Here is a 16,278-nt window from a genome sequence, read left to right on the forward strand (position 1 = left end):
AACATAATCTGTCGAAGGAAGAAATCAAACTGAAATATGGGCTGACAAAGCCTTGGCCAACCTAACGGAAAGTTCTGGAGCAAGTTTGCCTAAGAGTATTACTCCATGTTGGGTTGACATGACCAGTCCTCTAAAACTCCTCTTTACTTAGTCACCAGATATAAGCTGCCCCAGGGAGGACATGACCATGGGCAAAGTGGCTCTCTCCTCTATGAGCTGAGATTTGGAGGTTGTCTGCTGACCACATTCCCAGAGCTGGTCAGGAAGGCTTTCCTAAAAGGGGAATCTGGGTACACATCTCAATATGCACACAATTTTGTTGTTGATATCCTATATTTGGTGGCCATTTTCCAAGGCCTTTCAGATTCATGTCCCCAATCAAATTTCAGTTCACTGCTTACAGATCAATGGACAACTGGAGCATATTATCCAGATATTCAAATAATACCTGCAGGGCTTCACTGGCTGTCCACAACACGTCACTCCTTAAGTTTCACAGAAGTTTATGCTTATAAAGTTTCACTACAGTTTCTGTACTGAAAAGAAACAACAACAACAACAACAAACAACCCCTTTCATTTTAAGGGTATTTGTTTTGTTAACTTTTTATTTTGAAATAATTGTAGATTCATAAAATGTTACAAAAAGTTTACAGGGAGATTCTTTGGACATTTCAACCAGTTTACCCCAGTGGTAGCATCTAACATAACTACAGCACAATATCAAGGATTATTGAAACTTCACCTGTTTTACATGCAGTCTTTTATGTGTATATTTGTAAAGATCAATGCAATTTTATTACATGTGTAGATTCATGTCAACACCCCCACCGTCAAGATACAGAACCAATCTATCTCCACAAGGGTCTGTCATACTCCTCCTTATTGTATTCCGAATGTTGTTTCTGTCTACCTTCCCTCATCCCTAATCCCTAGAAACTGCTAATCTGTTCTCTACATCTATAATATTACCATTTTGAGAAAGTTACATAAACGAATTTCACTCTGCAGAATTTTCTTGCTGCATGTGTTAAAATTTTTTTTTCTTTCTTTTTTTTTTTTTTTTACTTTTTATTTCTGAGCAGGATGTGCCACAGTTTGTTTTTATCTGCTGAAGGTCACTTGGGTTGTTTCCAATTTTTAGCAATTACGAAAAAAAAAAGCTTTAAAGATTCATGTGCATGTTTTTAAATAAACAAAAGTACTTATTTCTATGAGATTAAGGTTCAAGAGTACAGTGATTAAGTCATGTGATAAATGCATGTTTAATTTTTCAGGAAACTTCCAATTATTTTCCCAGAGTTGTTGTACCACTTTGTTCTCCCCCTAGCAAAGTACAATAGTTTCAGAATTGCTATACCTTTGTCAGCATTTAACACTGTCACTATTTTTATTTCAGCCTTTTTCAAATGCTAGCATGATATCTCACTTTGGTTCTAATTTGAATTTTCTAATGATTAAAGAGGTTGACCTATTTTCATATGTTTATTTGCAATCTGTGCATCCTCTTGAAATGTTTGTTCATATCTTTTGCCCCTTTTTCTAATTTTATTGTTTGACTATTTTATTGTTGAATTCTGAGAATAAATTAAATATTTTAGATACTAGTTTTGTTGGATATGTAGTTTGCAAATACTTTTTTTACGTCTGTATTTTATCTTTTTATCCTCTTCACAGGGTCTTTTGGTGTCAAATCTACGAAATCTTCACTTAGCCCTAGGCCTCAAAGATTTTCTCTCTCTTTTTTATTTTCTGAATTTTATAGTTTTATATTTTGCATTTAAGTTTGTGAAACATATTCATTTTGAGTCAATTTTGTATAAGGTGTGAGGTTTCAGTTGAATGCCCCCCTCCTCTGACGGCCACCCCCCACCACAGATGGCTACTTACTTCAAAACTATTTTTAAAAGAAGTTCTCCTTCCTCCATTAAATTGCTTTTGCTCCTTTATCAAAAATCAACTTTGTATACTTATGTGAGTCTATTTCTGGGTTCTCTATTCTGTTTCGTTTATCTATGTACCTGTCTCTCCACCAATACCACACAGCCTTGATTGCTGTAGCTATAAAGTAGAACTTAACGTTGAAGAGAGTGATACTTTTTGCCCATTTATTTTCTTTCAAAATTGTTTTTAGCTATTCTGAGTCATTTTTATTTTCATATCAATTTTAGAATAAATGTTCTAGGTCTATAAAAGGTTTCCTGGCATTTTGAAAGGAATTGCACTAAAATTATAGATGAGTTTGAGGAAAATTGGCATCTTTATCATATTGAGCCTTATAAACCATGAACATGGAATGTCTCTCCATTCATTTAGGTATTTAAAAAATATTTTTCATCAGCATTTTGTAACATTCAGCATCCACTTCTATGCACTTTTATTGTTTATACCTACATTGTATTAAACTTTGATCATAGCAAAGCATAGTGACAACCGAAGCATTTCCTCAGGGATAGAAAATTTGTTTTGCTAATGTAGGTTCATTTAGCTCTAAAACCAGTAACAGGTAGGATGATTCCTGCCAGGGTTGGAGGGGAAGCCAAAAATGTCATCATCCCTGGGTCTAAAGTGATGGGGTGTGCTTGGCTGAAACACTATTATAAGTATGCTTGCTGCATCACTAGGAAAAGAAAAATTCTGTCAAGTTAAACCCAATGAGGAAATAGTTAACAATGACCACAGATTGTGGGTGCATGTTGTGTACCAGGGAAGCCTGCCTGGCTTTCACCATATTGACTCCAGCCCATTCATCTTTTCACTCTCAAGCTGGCTCTGAGATAAACCAAGCAGAACTATAACTGAAATTCAAAAGACTTAGGACAAGAAGATGTGTAAGTTTCTCCTGAGAGCAACTGGAAATGATTGGCCTTTAAAATAGATATAAAAGATAAATGGCCTTCCAAAGGTGATGCCAGGGTCTGCTGGGGCAATAATGCCAAGCTCACTGATTCCGCACATGTAAATCTGCCACCAGAGGCTTGATTAGCCCAATACCTTATTTGGACAAGATGATTTGAGAGCTTGGAGAGATCAATTCAGTGTTACATTTCCATCATAGGAGAGTTTAAGATAGAGAAAATATTTCCTAACATTCCAATTGGCTATACACAGGAGACATCTGGGGAGGTGCTTTCTTCATTAATAACGATAGTGTCTGGGTCTCTTGGCAAACGTTAAGAAGGAATCATATGGTCTGAGTCAGGTGGGACAAAATAACCCTGCTCCTTACCTCCAACAGCCAAGCTCTGGTGCATGTGAATACGAGAACACATCCAGCAGATGCAGACAGAAGGTAACTAGGAGACTCCTTTATAGGCTGTTTCTAGAGGGACAGGTAAAGAAGAAGGGAAGGATCTCAAGAGTCCACAGCTTTGGGTGCGTGCACAGATCTCAGCCTGAAGGTGGAAAGCCACCATTTGGGAAAGTTTGAGCATGAGTACCTAAGACCTTCCCTACCCAGTGATATAAGTATGGTTGGCCCTTCCATTCCTTTCCTTCCAGGGACTGAACAGATAGGCACCTCTCATTCTACCAGAATTTTTATTTTTTATTTTATTTATTCTTTAAATTAGGCAGAGGAAGATTAGTGCTGTAAATGGCAGAAGCGTATCTGATTTTCTACATGTCCAATTATAGACTCTTCCTGTTGGTTCTACTCTTAATCTCTGTAACCTCCATTTTTCCCTTTGGTCATTCCTCTGCTCTTTTTCTTCCCTGATGCTTTTTATTTAATTTCCTCAGAAAAAAAGGAGCATCTCCTAGCTGCGGACATGTTCATTTCCCAAAGCATGAAGTGGGGTAATTCTGTAGCTCCCTATTATAGCTGCATTGCAAGGTAGAACTTCATGAGATTCTCGGGAATAGAAAAGAGGAAATTTTGAGTTTTCCCTTCTCTACTGCAATCAATCTAACGCAATAACCACCCCCCCCCCCAACACACACACATCATAAAGCTTTCTCTGCAGTAATTTATTACTTGTGCTGCATATTCTTTTACAGGAGGGTATTCCTCACAAAATCGTGGTATCGTGAGAGATTGGGAAGAAGATAGTTACCCAAGGGTCAGAGAAGTAAGAGGGAGGACAGAAGAATGAAGCTGCATTTGAAGTATAGAAAAAGGAAGAATTATGTTAGATTACCTTTTCATCCAGTAACCGAAGAATAACACAACACTCATTATATTTTCAATAGGCACTAAATTCTGGTTTATGTCTCTCATTCCTGGCAACACAGCATGGACACTGAGAAATAATTCTGTCAATTTTCTCTCCTTCAGCCTCAAGCATAAAAGGGCTCAGTAACTGCTTCATGCTCAGTTGTCTGGCACCTCTTCGCTGCTGAAAACTACTCAGTTAGATCTCACCTACAAGGTAATAGGACGGTTTTCTTTTGGGGCATCTTAAGGGTGGCGGCTAACACTGACAAAATAACAACAGAGTGGCCTATTTGAATGAGAACATCTTTTTAAATTGAGATAAAAATAGCTTGAAGAAACTGTTTTGGTATATGACAAGAAGAAAAACAGTACATGGATTTGGTCTAATTCAGCTATATTTAAAAATGACTCCTGATTTCTGCACATGCAAATGTGTATCTCTCTCAGATACATATTTTCAGTAAATAACTTCACTGTTCTTCCCCTTTACTAGAGCCAAAAACCTAGGGCCAATCTCATTTCATTTTTCTCTTCCCCCCTTTTTCAACATATCAGCAAGTCTTGATACTGTCTGAAAAAAAAAGTATCCTTATTTATTTATTTACTTATTTACTTATCTATCTATCTATCTATCTATCTATCTATCTATCTATCTATCTATCTATCTATCTATCTCTTTATTTTCTTTTTCAGCCACTATTTTTCTCCTAGCCTAAATCACCATCACTTCTGCTATGGTCTGAGTGTCCCCTGATGCCCACCTAGCTCACACTGAAACTTAACTCCCAATACGGTGGTGGGAGGTGGAGACTTCAATAGGTTTTTGGATTGGTAGGATTATGCCCTCATGAATGAATTCATCATTCATGAAGTAATGAGTTGATGGTTTAATGGGTGGTCATGGGCATGGTTCTGATGGCTTTATATGGATAGCAAGTGAGAAGGTTAGCTTTCTTGCTCATGCCATTTTCACCATGAGATACCCTGCATTTCTGGAGATAGAAGGCTCTCACCAGGTATGCCCCCTAGACCTTTGACTTCCCAGCCTCCAAATCTGTAAAAAATCAATTTTGTTTCATTGTAAATTACCCAGTTTCAGGTATTTCATTATAAGCAATAGAAATGGACTAGTACATTTCTTATCTGAATTATTTCATTAGCTGTCTAACTAATCTCCTTTCTTGTCTCCCGCTTGAACATTCTTCACATAGCAGTCCAGATGAATAATTTTAAAATGGAAATCAGAATATGTCACACCCTCTCCTCCGCTGTGATTCTTAAAACTCTCCAGTGTCTTCTTATTGCATTTGTGGTAAAAACAAAACAAAAAAATCTTGTGGTAGTCTATAAGTCCTGTGAGACCTGGCCACTGCCTGGGTCTCTGATATTATCTGTTGTCCCTCTCCTGTTCCTCACCAAGCCCCAGTTTTGCCAATTTTCTCCTTGATGCAACAGTCTGGCTCTAGGTATTAATATGGTCAGATCTACTTTATTACTCAGGTCTCAGTTCACATGTCACCTCCTCATATGTGCAGTCCCAGACCACCCAAACTGCTATACTGACCTGTATGCAATACCATCCCAATCAATCTCCATGAAATAGTGTTATTTTCTTTTAAAAATGTATTTATATTTACTAAAGTTGCCTTATTTATTTTTCAACTTAATTTATGATGTATAAGATCATTTACTTTGTCTTGTTATCATTTAATTACAGAGCTTAAAATGTCATGATTGTCACATGATGGGAGCTCAAATAATACTGGGTGAATTAATAAATGTATTTATTCCATGTGTTAGGTGCTTTGAAGATGTTGAGTAAGCCAAATAAAAGACAACTTCTATGTACAAGGAGTTTCTAGTCCAGAAAAGATGTTAAAATCTCAAAGGACACATCTATTCCCTTCCTTTTATCTCCAGCCATGGGCCTCTCAATCTGTCCTTTCCAGTACTGAGTGAGAACTTGACTGCTGCTTAACAGGAAGTTGCTTAAGCAGCAATTGACCTCTCACCCAGAATTGGAAAGGACAGATTCAGAAGTCCATGGCTGGAGATAAAAGGAAGAGGACCAGGAAGACAGTTATTTAAATACAAATGGGGAACTTGAAATGAGAGAGATCAGATTCTGGGGAATTACTTTAGTGGGCCTACAGAAAAATAATTTGAAAAAAGAAAGACACTATGTGCAAATGAGGGAAAATAAAATTTTCAAACAGAAGGAGAAACACTACTGTGAACCATGTGCTTGGCTGGCTTACTCATTTATTCCAGCCTAAGAGTCTGTGACCATCTAACTTAAAATTAGTGTGGGCCACTGTCATAAGTAGTGCATAGTTCTGCAGTGTCCAAGTTGAAGCTGATAAACACTGAGTGTAAACGCCTTTTCCCTATCATTAATCCATGGTATCATTTCTTCCTCGTATTTGTCTGCTCCTCAGCAATAGCAGAGCTTCTCTTCCCTTATTTTCTTCTTTAGATTCCTGGGACTTTTGCTGATAAACCAGATAAGTTATCAATATGCAGGAAAACGTAGGTTAGGAATCACTACTGTGAAGGTAATTATGAGTTTGGTAATGGATTATGAGTTTAGGTAGTAGATTAGAATAAGGTGGGGGCTGGGTTTCTTTTGAGCCACGGAGTATGTATTCTGTTAAAACTGCATAGTTGATGGAAATGGTTTTAAGTGGCAGTGTGCATAAAATATTTCCTGGAAAGCTTGCTAAAATTCATAGGAAAAGCTGAAACTCCAAGAATTTGAGTAAGTGAGTTGGGTATGATCCTTGGAATGTGCAATTAAAAATACAAACAGTAGAGGTTGTCCTATGAATACATTTTGAGAAACAACGGCTTACATTGATGTTATTATTTCCTTTAAGAAAACATTCCAAAATGATATAGTTGGAATGATACCTTGGAAGTAGAACTGCACTTCTGTGGTACTAACAGAGAAAAAATGATGTTTCTTCTGGATAAACCCAGCATGTGGCCTAACAGCAGCTTCAATTCCTTCCTGTTGACTGGTTTTCCAGGCTTGGAGGAAGCTCACCACTGGATTTCCATTCCCTTCTTTTTTGTCTATATCTCCATCCTCATTGACAATGGAATCCTCGTTCTTCTCATTAAGGAAGATCACAACCTTCATGAGCCCATGTACTATTTCCTGGCCATGCTAGCAGCAACAGACCTAGGGCTGACCTTGACCACAATGCCCACAGTGCTGGGCGTCCTCTGGTTGGATCACAGGAAGATTGCAGATTCAGCCTGCTTTTCTCAAGCCTACTTTATACACTCACTTTCCTCTGTAGAGTCTGGTCTTTTGCTTGCCATGGCCTATGATCGTTTTATTGCTATCTGCAGCCCTCTTAGATATACCTCTATACTCACCAATGCTCAAGTGGTGAAGATAGGGCTGGGAGTTCTGATGAGGGGATTTGTATCTGTTATCCCCCCAATAATGCCCCTCTATTTTTTCCCTTATTGCCACTCCCATGTCCTTTCCCATGCATTCTGCCTTCACCAAGATGTCATCAAACTAGCCTGTGCTGACACTACCTTCAATCGACTCTACCCCATTGCACTTGTGGCCCTTATATTTGTGCTGGATTCTTTGATTATCCTCATCTCCTATGTGTTGATCCTGAAGAGTGTCCTGAGCACAGCCTTCAGAGAGGAGAGGGCGAAGGCCCTCAACACCTGTGTCTCTCATATCTGCTGTGTTCTGGTTTTCTATGTCACAGTGATTGGATTGTCTATGATTCATCGGTTTGGGAAGCAGGTTCCACATATCGTCCACCGCATTATGAGCTATGTCTGTTTTCTGTTCCCTCCATTAATGAATCCTATAATATACAGCATCAAGACTAAGCAGATCCAGAATGGCATCCTTCACCTTTTTACTACCCATAGAGTGGGAATCTGATCTCCGATTATTATAGTCTCTGACACAGAATGTATAAACTCTGATTTTTGTCAAGGGAATAAAGAAGTCTCATATCTAACACCTGTGCATAGGTATCTTGGCAAAATAGCTGTCGAGGTAGAGCTTCAAATTGCCCTAAATTTTCTCTTTAAGCTCAGAACTTTGGCCTAATCTAGTTTGTGCATTTTTTTTTGTTTGTTTGTTTTTGGCATTCCTATCTACTGAGTCTCTCTCTAAGCTTGCCACTAAATTCTTGTGATAACAGAAGCTTAGTTGTCTACAGGTGTGTCTCTAATATACCAACATATATTTCTTTGCCAGTAGAAAGTTGGTAGATTGGAACAGAGTCATAAGGATATAAAATTACATGTTGGTTTGGGTGAAATACGGTAAAGTTTGGTTTATTATATAAATCCAATCTCCAACCTTCACAAATTCTTCCATAGATATTTATATAACTTATGAGAACCTATATATTTGGCCACTGAAGGCCAGGATTTTTATTTTTATGTTTAATTTTTGGCAAAGAATTATGTAATCTTTTGATTTTGGATCAGTGTTATAATCATTTATCATCCCAAATATCTCATTGATTCCTCTTCTCTCCATCAAATGGTTATGACTTTGTCTCAAGAACCATAAGCTCGTATTTATTCTCCATGACAGTAACTACTTATGAACTTCTAACCAAAAAAAGAAAAAAAAAAAAATATATATATATATATATGTATAAATGAGAGAAGAGGAGGCATATGTAAATGAGAAAGAAATAGTCATAGTCAGTACTTTTTCCCGTCTTTGTTGTCATTCTTATCTTACCCTAATCCTTAGCTCTGTCTGATGTTTGTGCCATTTTCAGAGCACCTAAAGCTGACTAGTCAGTATGAGCAGAAGAGATAGTTCTCTCCCTCCTTTTGCAATGAACAAGGTCTGAGAGAATAAAGAACCAGATTTCCACATTTTTTGAAGAGTGGTTGCTTTCCGTACATGTATCCTGATTCCATTCTGTAAGTGTAAATGTCCAAAGAAATAAAACAATATTATTCTTATTTGAATGAAATTTCCAGATTAGTTAGGAAGAGACACCCAACTCAAATTAAAATATTCTCAGAAGATCAGAGCAGAGAAAGACAGGTGAGCCAGGAGAAGGAACTACATAAAAGACACTGCTGATATCATTGGTGTTTTTCCCAAATCACGTTACAGAACTGTGTACCTGCTTCCTGTTCCTGTGAGGGTTCATGGTTGCTGCTTTCTTCAGGTTGTTGTTCTCTGCTCATTAGGAACCACCTCACCAAGATTACGGCCAGGAAGCAAGCCACAGACAAATACTGGCCCTCTTGCCTTCTGAAACTAAACTCTAGCTCAGACTATGTACGTTCTTGCTTACATCCTTCCCCTGCCTACCCTGCTATTTCTTGCTCGCTGTCTCCTGATAATATTCATTAATAAATTGACACATAGGAATGTCGATCTCAGGTTTTGCTTATAGGAAAGGCAATCTAAGAAAAAGTGCAACCTAATTTATTTTTCATTTTATCAAGATATTTAATTGTAAAAGGACTGAACATATAAAAAAAAAAGTGTATGTTTTACTCATTTTTTTTCATCCTTGAGTAACACAGCCTGAATACTAAATTGTGAGTGTGATCATGTGTATGTGATGATAGGTTTTGTCCTGCTTCCGATTGTCAATGAAACCAAACATGTTTTTCTTAACTTCTGCTCTATCTACTGCATCCACAATATTTTTTTTTTAATATTAATACTATGGGGTAGATTTTAATCACTACTTTATACATGGAGAAAATGAAGATAAAAAAAGTTAAACATCCCACTCAAGGACATAAAGTTTATAAATCGTGCAGTTGTGAAACACATTCATATATTCTAATTATAAGGCCCTTGTAAACTGTACTCGCTGAATTAGTCTATCCTCCGTGGACTCTATATTTTGCTCTGTTCTCCACCATTCTTATCAAAGCAGTACCTTCTCCCTTCTTCTGAAAATCTCTCCTCCTCTTACTTCAAAAATGAGGTTCCTCATAGGAGCTGATATTTTTCATTATATCCCCAAACATCCAGCCTCTACCAAGCAAAGCCAGTCAGATCTTTTTCAGGACTTTTCAAAATAAAACTGTTGAAAAGAATTATGCTTCCATTGTAGTCGAAACAGTAAGATAAAATGCTTAGAAATAGTAACAGTCATGTTTTCTATGAGGTGAGTGACCTCAGACTATAGTTAGCATTTAGATGAAATTATAGATAAAAAGATGAGAAACCGTCAAGAACCTCCAGTTCCTGGTCCATGCTTTCCTGAGGCTCAGTGACAAGGACAGTAGTTCAACTTCTTTGATTTCACTGCTTAAGATAGACCTGTTTTAAAATTTTGTTTTGTTGTTTAAAATAACTTTGGTTTAGTTTCAGTTCCTTATAACCAAAGAATATTAATGATGATACCATCTCAGTTATAGATATGTAAATGTGCTACAATGAACATTTAAGCACTGGAAAATACTATTAGATAGAAAGCTGCTTATTTTTTCAAAATATGGAAAATGGAAGCTAAAAATGGCAGGATAGCAAGTCTGGCTGATGATTTTGTGAATGATTTATGAAGTGATTGCCCATGTTTGGGAAACTCATTTCTGATATGAAATTCATTGAGGAAATAAATTCACTGAGAAGAGACTGTAGGGTGAAGATAGACAGAGGACAGCTGGGGGAGAGATTAAAGAATTATTTCTACTTATATATACAGAGAACTGCAAATGGCTGAAATCCACCTGGACATTTATTCTATTCAAAGTCGATTTCGGTCAATCAGCATAAACACAAGATAAGTACAACATGTTACTATTATCACAAAATTTAGCGTTTCCTGCAGATTTCATACCTACCTTCCTGTGGTAAGTGCTAAGCACTATTAGAAGCTCATTTGCAGCACTGTCTCCCAAGAAACACTGCAAATATGTTATGTATTCATAAGCAGGGTCGGCTTCAGATGGTCCACGCACTGACTCACCAGTGAATATCCAGCATACAGAACAAGATGGTGAAGTCTGTAACTTAGCATAGAATCACTAAACACTAAAAGAAAATAACTTGCAAAGAAAAGGGCCCCATGAACAATAAATTCACTGGTTCCTATTAAGATGAATAAGCAGCATATAATTATAGGAGATCCAAGAATCTCCAGTGTGTAAGAATATGTACTTTGAAAAAGCCTTTGCCGAGTACCATTCTCCTTTTTTAAACACTATTACAACTATATAAAATGGGCTTGAAGGGATTATTTACCAGGAAAACATTGAATTTGAGTTAGAAAATGAAAAGCTAAGTGTGCATCCTTGTGGATGAAAGGAAACAAAAACAAAAACAACAACAACAAAAATTCTTAAAATGGATGACAAAGAGAATGAAGAATCTTAGAGAAACACTGAAAACCATAAAATAATCTAATGTGCTGACAAATTACTACCCCAAATATAAAATTAGACTAGGTGAGAAGCAAATGAGTTTCATTCAGTTAATTAAAAAATCATTGCTGGGTTTCCTCTCCAAAGATACAGATTTTCATACGGTAAATGAAATATGATATATTTAAAAATGCTTATTAGATATTATTAGCATCAAATTAGATACTCAGTGTGATTAGAAATGATTAAAAGATACAGAGTTCTTTATATTTGATTAAAGATTATCATATCATTTTTATTTTGTAGCCTAAATCCTTAGACACAGTCATTGTTATAAATAAAATCATAGACAGAATTTGTTTTATAGGTAATTTAAGAGTTTATGTTCCTAGACTTCTAGTGTTCATCACCTTACTGACAGAGAGGTGGCAGTGATTAGTGAGAAGGTGCCTCGAAATGAATAAGATGAATGAGGCCCTTGTATTTAGTCATTGTTCAGCAGAGAAAGAGAGCCAGTAGGATAGATAAATAGATAGATAGACAAACGAGGCTACCTCCAAAAGCTCATGGAAAAGTAGAATTAAAAGATATCTTTCCTTGAATGTTTTGAAGAACCCTCATATATCTCATATTTGTTAGATTTATTAGAAGGAATTAGCTCATGTGATTACAGGGGCTGGCAAGTCCCAAGACATGCAAAGTGAACTGGCAAGCTGGAGACCAAGAGAACTGACAGCTTAGTTCCAGTGCAAGTCTGATGGCCTGAGAAGCAGGGGAGTTGGTAGTGTGGTCCTAGTGCAAAGACTGACAGGCTCAAGACCCAGGCAGAGCCTATGTTTCACTTTGAGACTGAGGGCAGAATAAAAGTCTACATCCCAGTTTGAAGGCCATCCGCCAGGAAAAATTATCTCTGACTCGGGGGATGATTCAGACCTTTTGCTCTACCACATCTTCAGCTATTGTCCTCCACCCACAATAGGGAGGACAATCTGCTGTACTAATTCTACCAATTTAAATGTTAACCTCACCCAAAACACCCTCACAGAAACAGCCAGAATAATGTTTGACTAAATATCTGAGTATCCCATGGTCCACTCAAGTTGATGTAAAATTAATCTTTACAGCCCGACAGAGGAAAATTTAAAATATGGGATCTTCATAGACTATTGTCGAATACTGAAGACTGACAGATGATAGAATCAAACACCATCAATAAAATGGAAGCTGGTAATGTCAACACAGACTTGCTTGACAAACAGCAAAAATCCCTAGGATAGAGGCCTCCCTTAGTGAAGTAAGCTTACAATATCCAAATGTTGCCTTCATGTATGTTATGTGTGATACAGGGCAGGGGATAGACATAGGCCATGTGCACCAGAACTCAGATCGACAGCCAGACAATGGGAAGTCCAGAACAAATATTTTCACTAAAATAGTAAGATATTTTTAATAACGTGGCTGCCTGAATATCTTCAGATCCTGTAGCATCATGTACTTTAAGCTCTGTGACGTAGAAGGAGATAGATTCCGACCCTTGAATGACCCTTGTTGAGAAACACTGCATCAAAGAGAAGCTTTCGTTACAGAAGATGGAGGCCCTTCGAAATCTGAGATTATGCTGCCGGGATTCTATATTTCACAGGCAGTATAGCAGGAAATGTGAAGGGAATGAATAGGTTTTGGAAAATACACAAATGGCAGAGACATAAACAGCAACTTAAGGGACTAGTAGACACTGTACCCTGCCTACTTCCTCCCAGTGCCCCCTCCCTCTAGCCTCCTTGAACATTGGCTGATAAGGGCTAACTGTTGCTCCCATTCTCTGAAGCCTTGTCCGGTGCAGACGGGTCACCTAGGAAATTATCCCAACCCCGCGACACCCTGCAGCAAAGTATGTTATATCTGTTCTAGAGAAAGTGATGTTGTCAGGAATGGGGTTCTATTTTACAGGTAGGACAGCTGCATCGGTGCCAGTGAGAGGGTACATATACCTACTGATGAAACAGGGAGGCAGCTGAAATCAAGCCAATTATCTCAGGGACTCACTATCTCCACCTCATTTTGAGGTCAAAATGTGGCTCCCTCAAATCAAGTCACCCCCAAATTTGCAATTAGTACAAGGAGGGCACAAAAACATTCAGACTTAAGCCATTCCCAGAGACTGACTCCTAATTATGACTTTCCCAGTCTTATGGTTTCTCAAAAAGACTTACGAGCAGAGTGGAGTTCAGGAGGAACTTAGGTGAATTTGAAATGTCAGAAGCTAAAACGTGACCTGCATGATTGCCCACACTGCACCCCTCCTCATTTTATCATCTCACAGCTGGGCTAGGTTCCAGGATAAATTTAGGGTACAAGACTAAGACAAGAGAGCTCCTCAGATCCCTCCCTCTCTGCTAGAATATGAATGTCGTCCTTTCTACTCAGATACAAATTATCAGAGAAAGCCAGGATCGGAAGAACACCCCCATCCACTCCTTCACCTTCTGACTAAACTCCGACAGTAAAAGATTTTTACTTGACTTGTATTGTTTCAGAAGCAAGAGCTACGACTCCTGGGTAAGACTTACCAAGACACAGATAAAAAGCTTACTGTTGGAAATAATTTATCAGCAGTTTTACTTGTTTATGAGAAAATATCACTTCCAGAATGCATGTGACAAGGACCATAACAAGTAACCTCATTTGAAACCAGGGAAAGGTAAGTGTCAGGAAATTATCAAGCTTCTTCTGAATTTAATGAGCTCATTTGCTCCAGGATTCATGACAAAGTCAAAAGTCATTTTGTTGATAGCTTGTTTTGAGGTGGGGAATCAAAAAAGACAAAGGTGGTTTGACAGCCTGACTTCCGTCTGATGGTGAAGCTACAATTCTGCTTTCTTTTTACCAAGAAAGTGTGGGTCTATAGGACACAGCTCTGGGGGCACACCTTCCCCAGAGGAAGCCAGGAAGAGACATCTCAGAAGCTTAATTTCCCAGCAGCAAGAGAGACCTTGGGGAAACCATTCTGCATACAAATAACCTCACAAATTAATTCTGTTAGCAGTCTTCAAAGACAGCAGTAGAACCAGTTTCTAAATCAGGAGCAGCTATTACCTCTCCCCTTAATTCCTGATGCCTTAGGTAAGGTTCTAGTGACCATGGGAAATGGAATGGAGGTAATTAAGGGAAAAATAAAGATGACGGCTCTGCATGGACTACTCTTTTTCCACATAGATGTTCCAAGAGGGTAGATAGAGAACTGAGACAAGCTATCTATAACCATGGATTCTGCCAGGTATAAAAAAGAGCACCATCCCTAGAAATTAGGGAGTTGCAATCTAGTTCCACTCCCTAAAAAGTTCTGACTCTCAGAGACATGCAATGGTTTAATGTGACGGGTGCTTTCATAAATATAAAAATTTCCAAGTTGCTACCTAGACTTTCTTGGTAGCCTAGGGAAATAAATAATATTTTTCCTATAATAGAAATATTTTGTTGGAAGAGGCAGGTGTGGAGAGACTGACTTTGAGAGTGAATGTGCAGGGTGGGGTCTTCATGACATTTGGAAATCTCTATATTACATCTTCTCCTTCTCTTGATGCTTTTCTCCAGGCTAACTTTTCTTTCTCTCAGAGCTACCTATGTTACCTTCCTGCCCTCTCTTTCCTCTCCTTTGTACCTTACGTATTTGTCAGTTTTCACATCAGCCAGTAAGGATATTGGTAAGTATTATTTGGAAGTCAGTATACATGTCAGTTTAACAATGAAAATACCAACCAGTTCGTGTATTAATATGTTAATAGTAAAATAATTAAAATTTTATAAATTACCTAACAATAGGTACATCAAAATCTGTCATTGCTTCCAGGGGGATTGATGTGTTCATATAGCAGTCAGTAAAGTAAACAATGTTAATAATGAATTGGGAGTACAACTGTGTTTTAATTAGAATGAAATAAATAAATAAAACTGCATTTTACCCATAGCCACTGGGTCTGAGAGATGGATAATAAAATATAAAAGACAGTAATTGTGTGTTAACTTTTTTGCAGAAGATTGGGTGATGCAGAAAAGACATCTGGGGTTTAGTTAGAGGGAGAGGGCAAAGAGAACACGAAGATTGAAATAAACCCAAGTAAAAGATGATGAATATAAGAAAAGAACGGGAAATAATAGGATGTAGATGACTTCCAGCTGCATCGTAAGTGCATGAGCAAACACGGCAGTGATCACCACAGCTGCCCAGCTACACTCAACTTAAATTAGCTGAACCATGCATATGAGTGATAATAGATAACTAACTCACATAAACTCTCTAAATATTAGTATATTGTTAGTAGAATATGCAGAGTAGCAATCTCTCTGCCTCATTTTTATATTTCTATATCATAAATTACCACAACTGTGCTGCTGAAAACAATATTAATTTATTCTATGACGGTTCTATAGGTCTGCAGCCTAGCGGGCGTGACTTGGTTCTCTGCTTAGCGTACCAAAAGGTCAAAATCAAGGTGTCGGCTAGGCTGCCGTTTTATCTGAAGCCTCTGGGGAAGAATCCACTTCCAAACTCATTCAGGTTGGTGGAAGAATTCAGTTTCTTGTGGCTATAAATTTGAGGTCCCTGTTTTTTTGCAGGCTGCCATCCAGAACCCTCACCGTGCTTTTAGAGTCTCCTTGCAGTCCTTCCTATGTGACCCCCCTATATTTCATACCAGCAGCTGCTCCCCAAGTCCTTCTAAAACTTCAAATCTCTCTGGCTTCTTATTCCACCACTACTACTTCATGAAAACTCTTTGCTTTAAG

General features: G+C 37.9%; 1 protein-coding gene across 1 annotated transcript; it reads left to right on the forward strand.

Annotated features, from left to right (window-relative positions):
* The first annotated feature begins 7,135 nt into the window (after positions 1-7,135).
* LOC134376348 (olfactory receptor 51B5-like) lies at positions 7,136-8,074 on the forward strand. Its single transcript, XM_063094933.1, has one exon. The coding sequence runs from the start codon at positions 7,136-7,138 to the stop codon at positions 8,072-8,074; it is 939 nt and encodes a 312-aa protein (XP_062951003.1).
* The last annotated feature ends 8,204 nt before the right edge of the window (positions 8,075-16,278 follow it).

This window comes from Cynocephalus volans, chromosome 4 (assembly GCF_027409185.1).
Source record: "Cynocephalus volans isolate mCynVol1 chromosome 4, mCynVol1.pri, whole genome shotgun sequence".
In the NCBI taxonomy this organism is placed as follows: domain Eukaryota; kingdom Metazoa; phylum Chordata; class Mammalia; order Dermoptera; family Cynocephalidae; genus Cynocephalus; species Cynocephalus volans.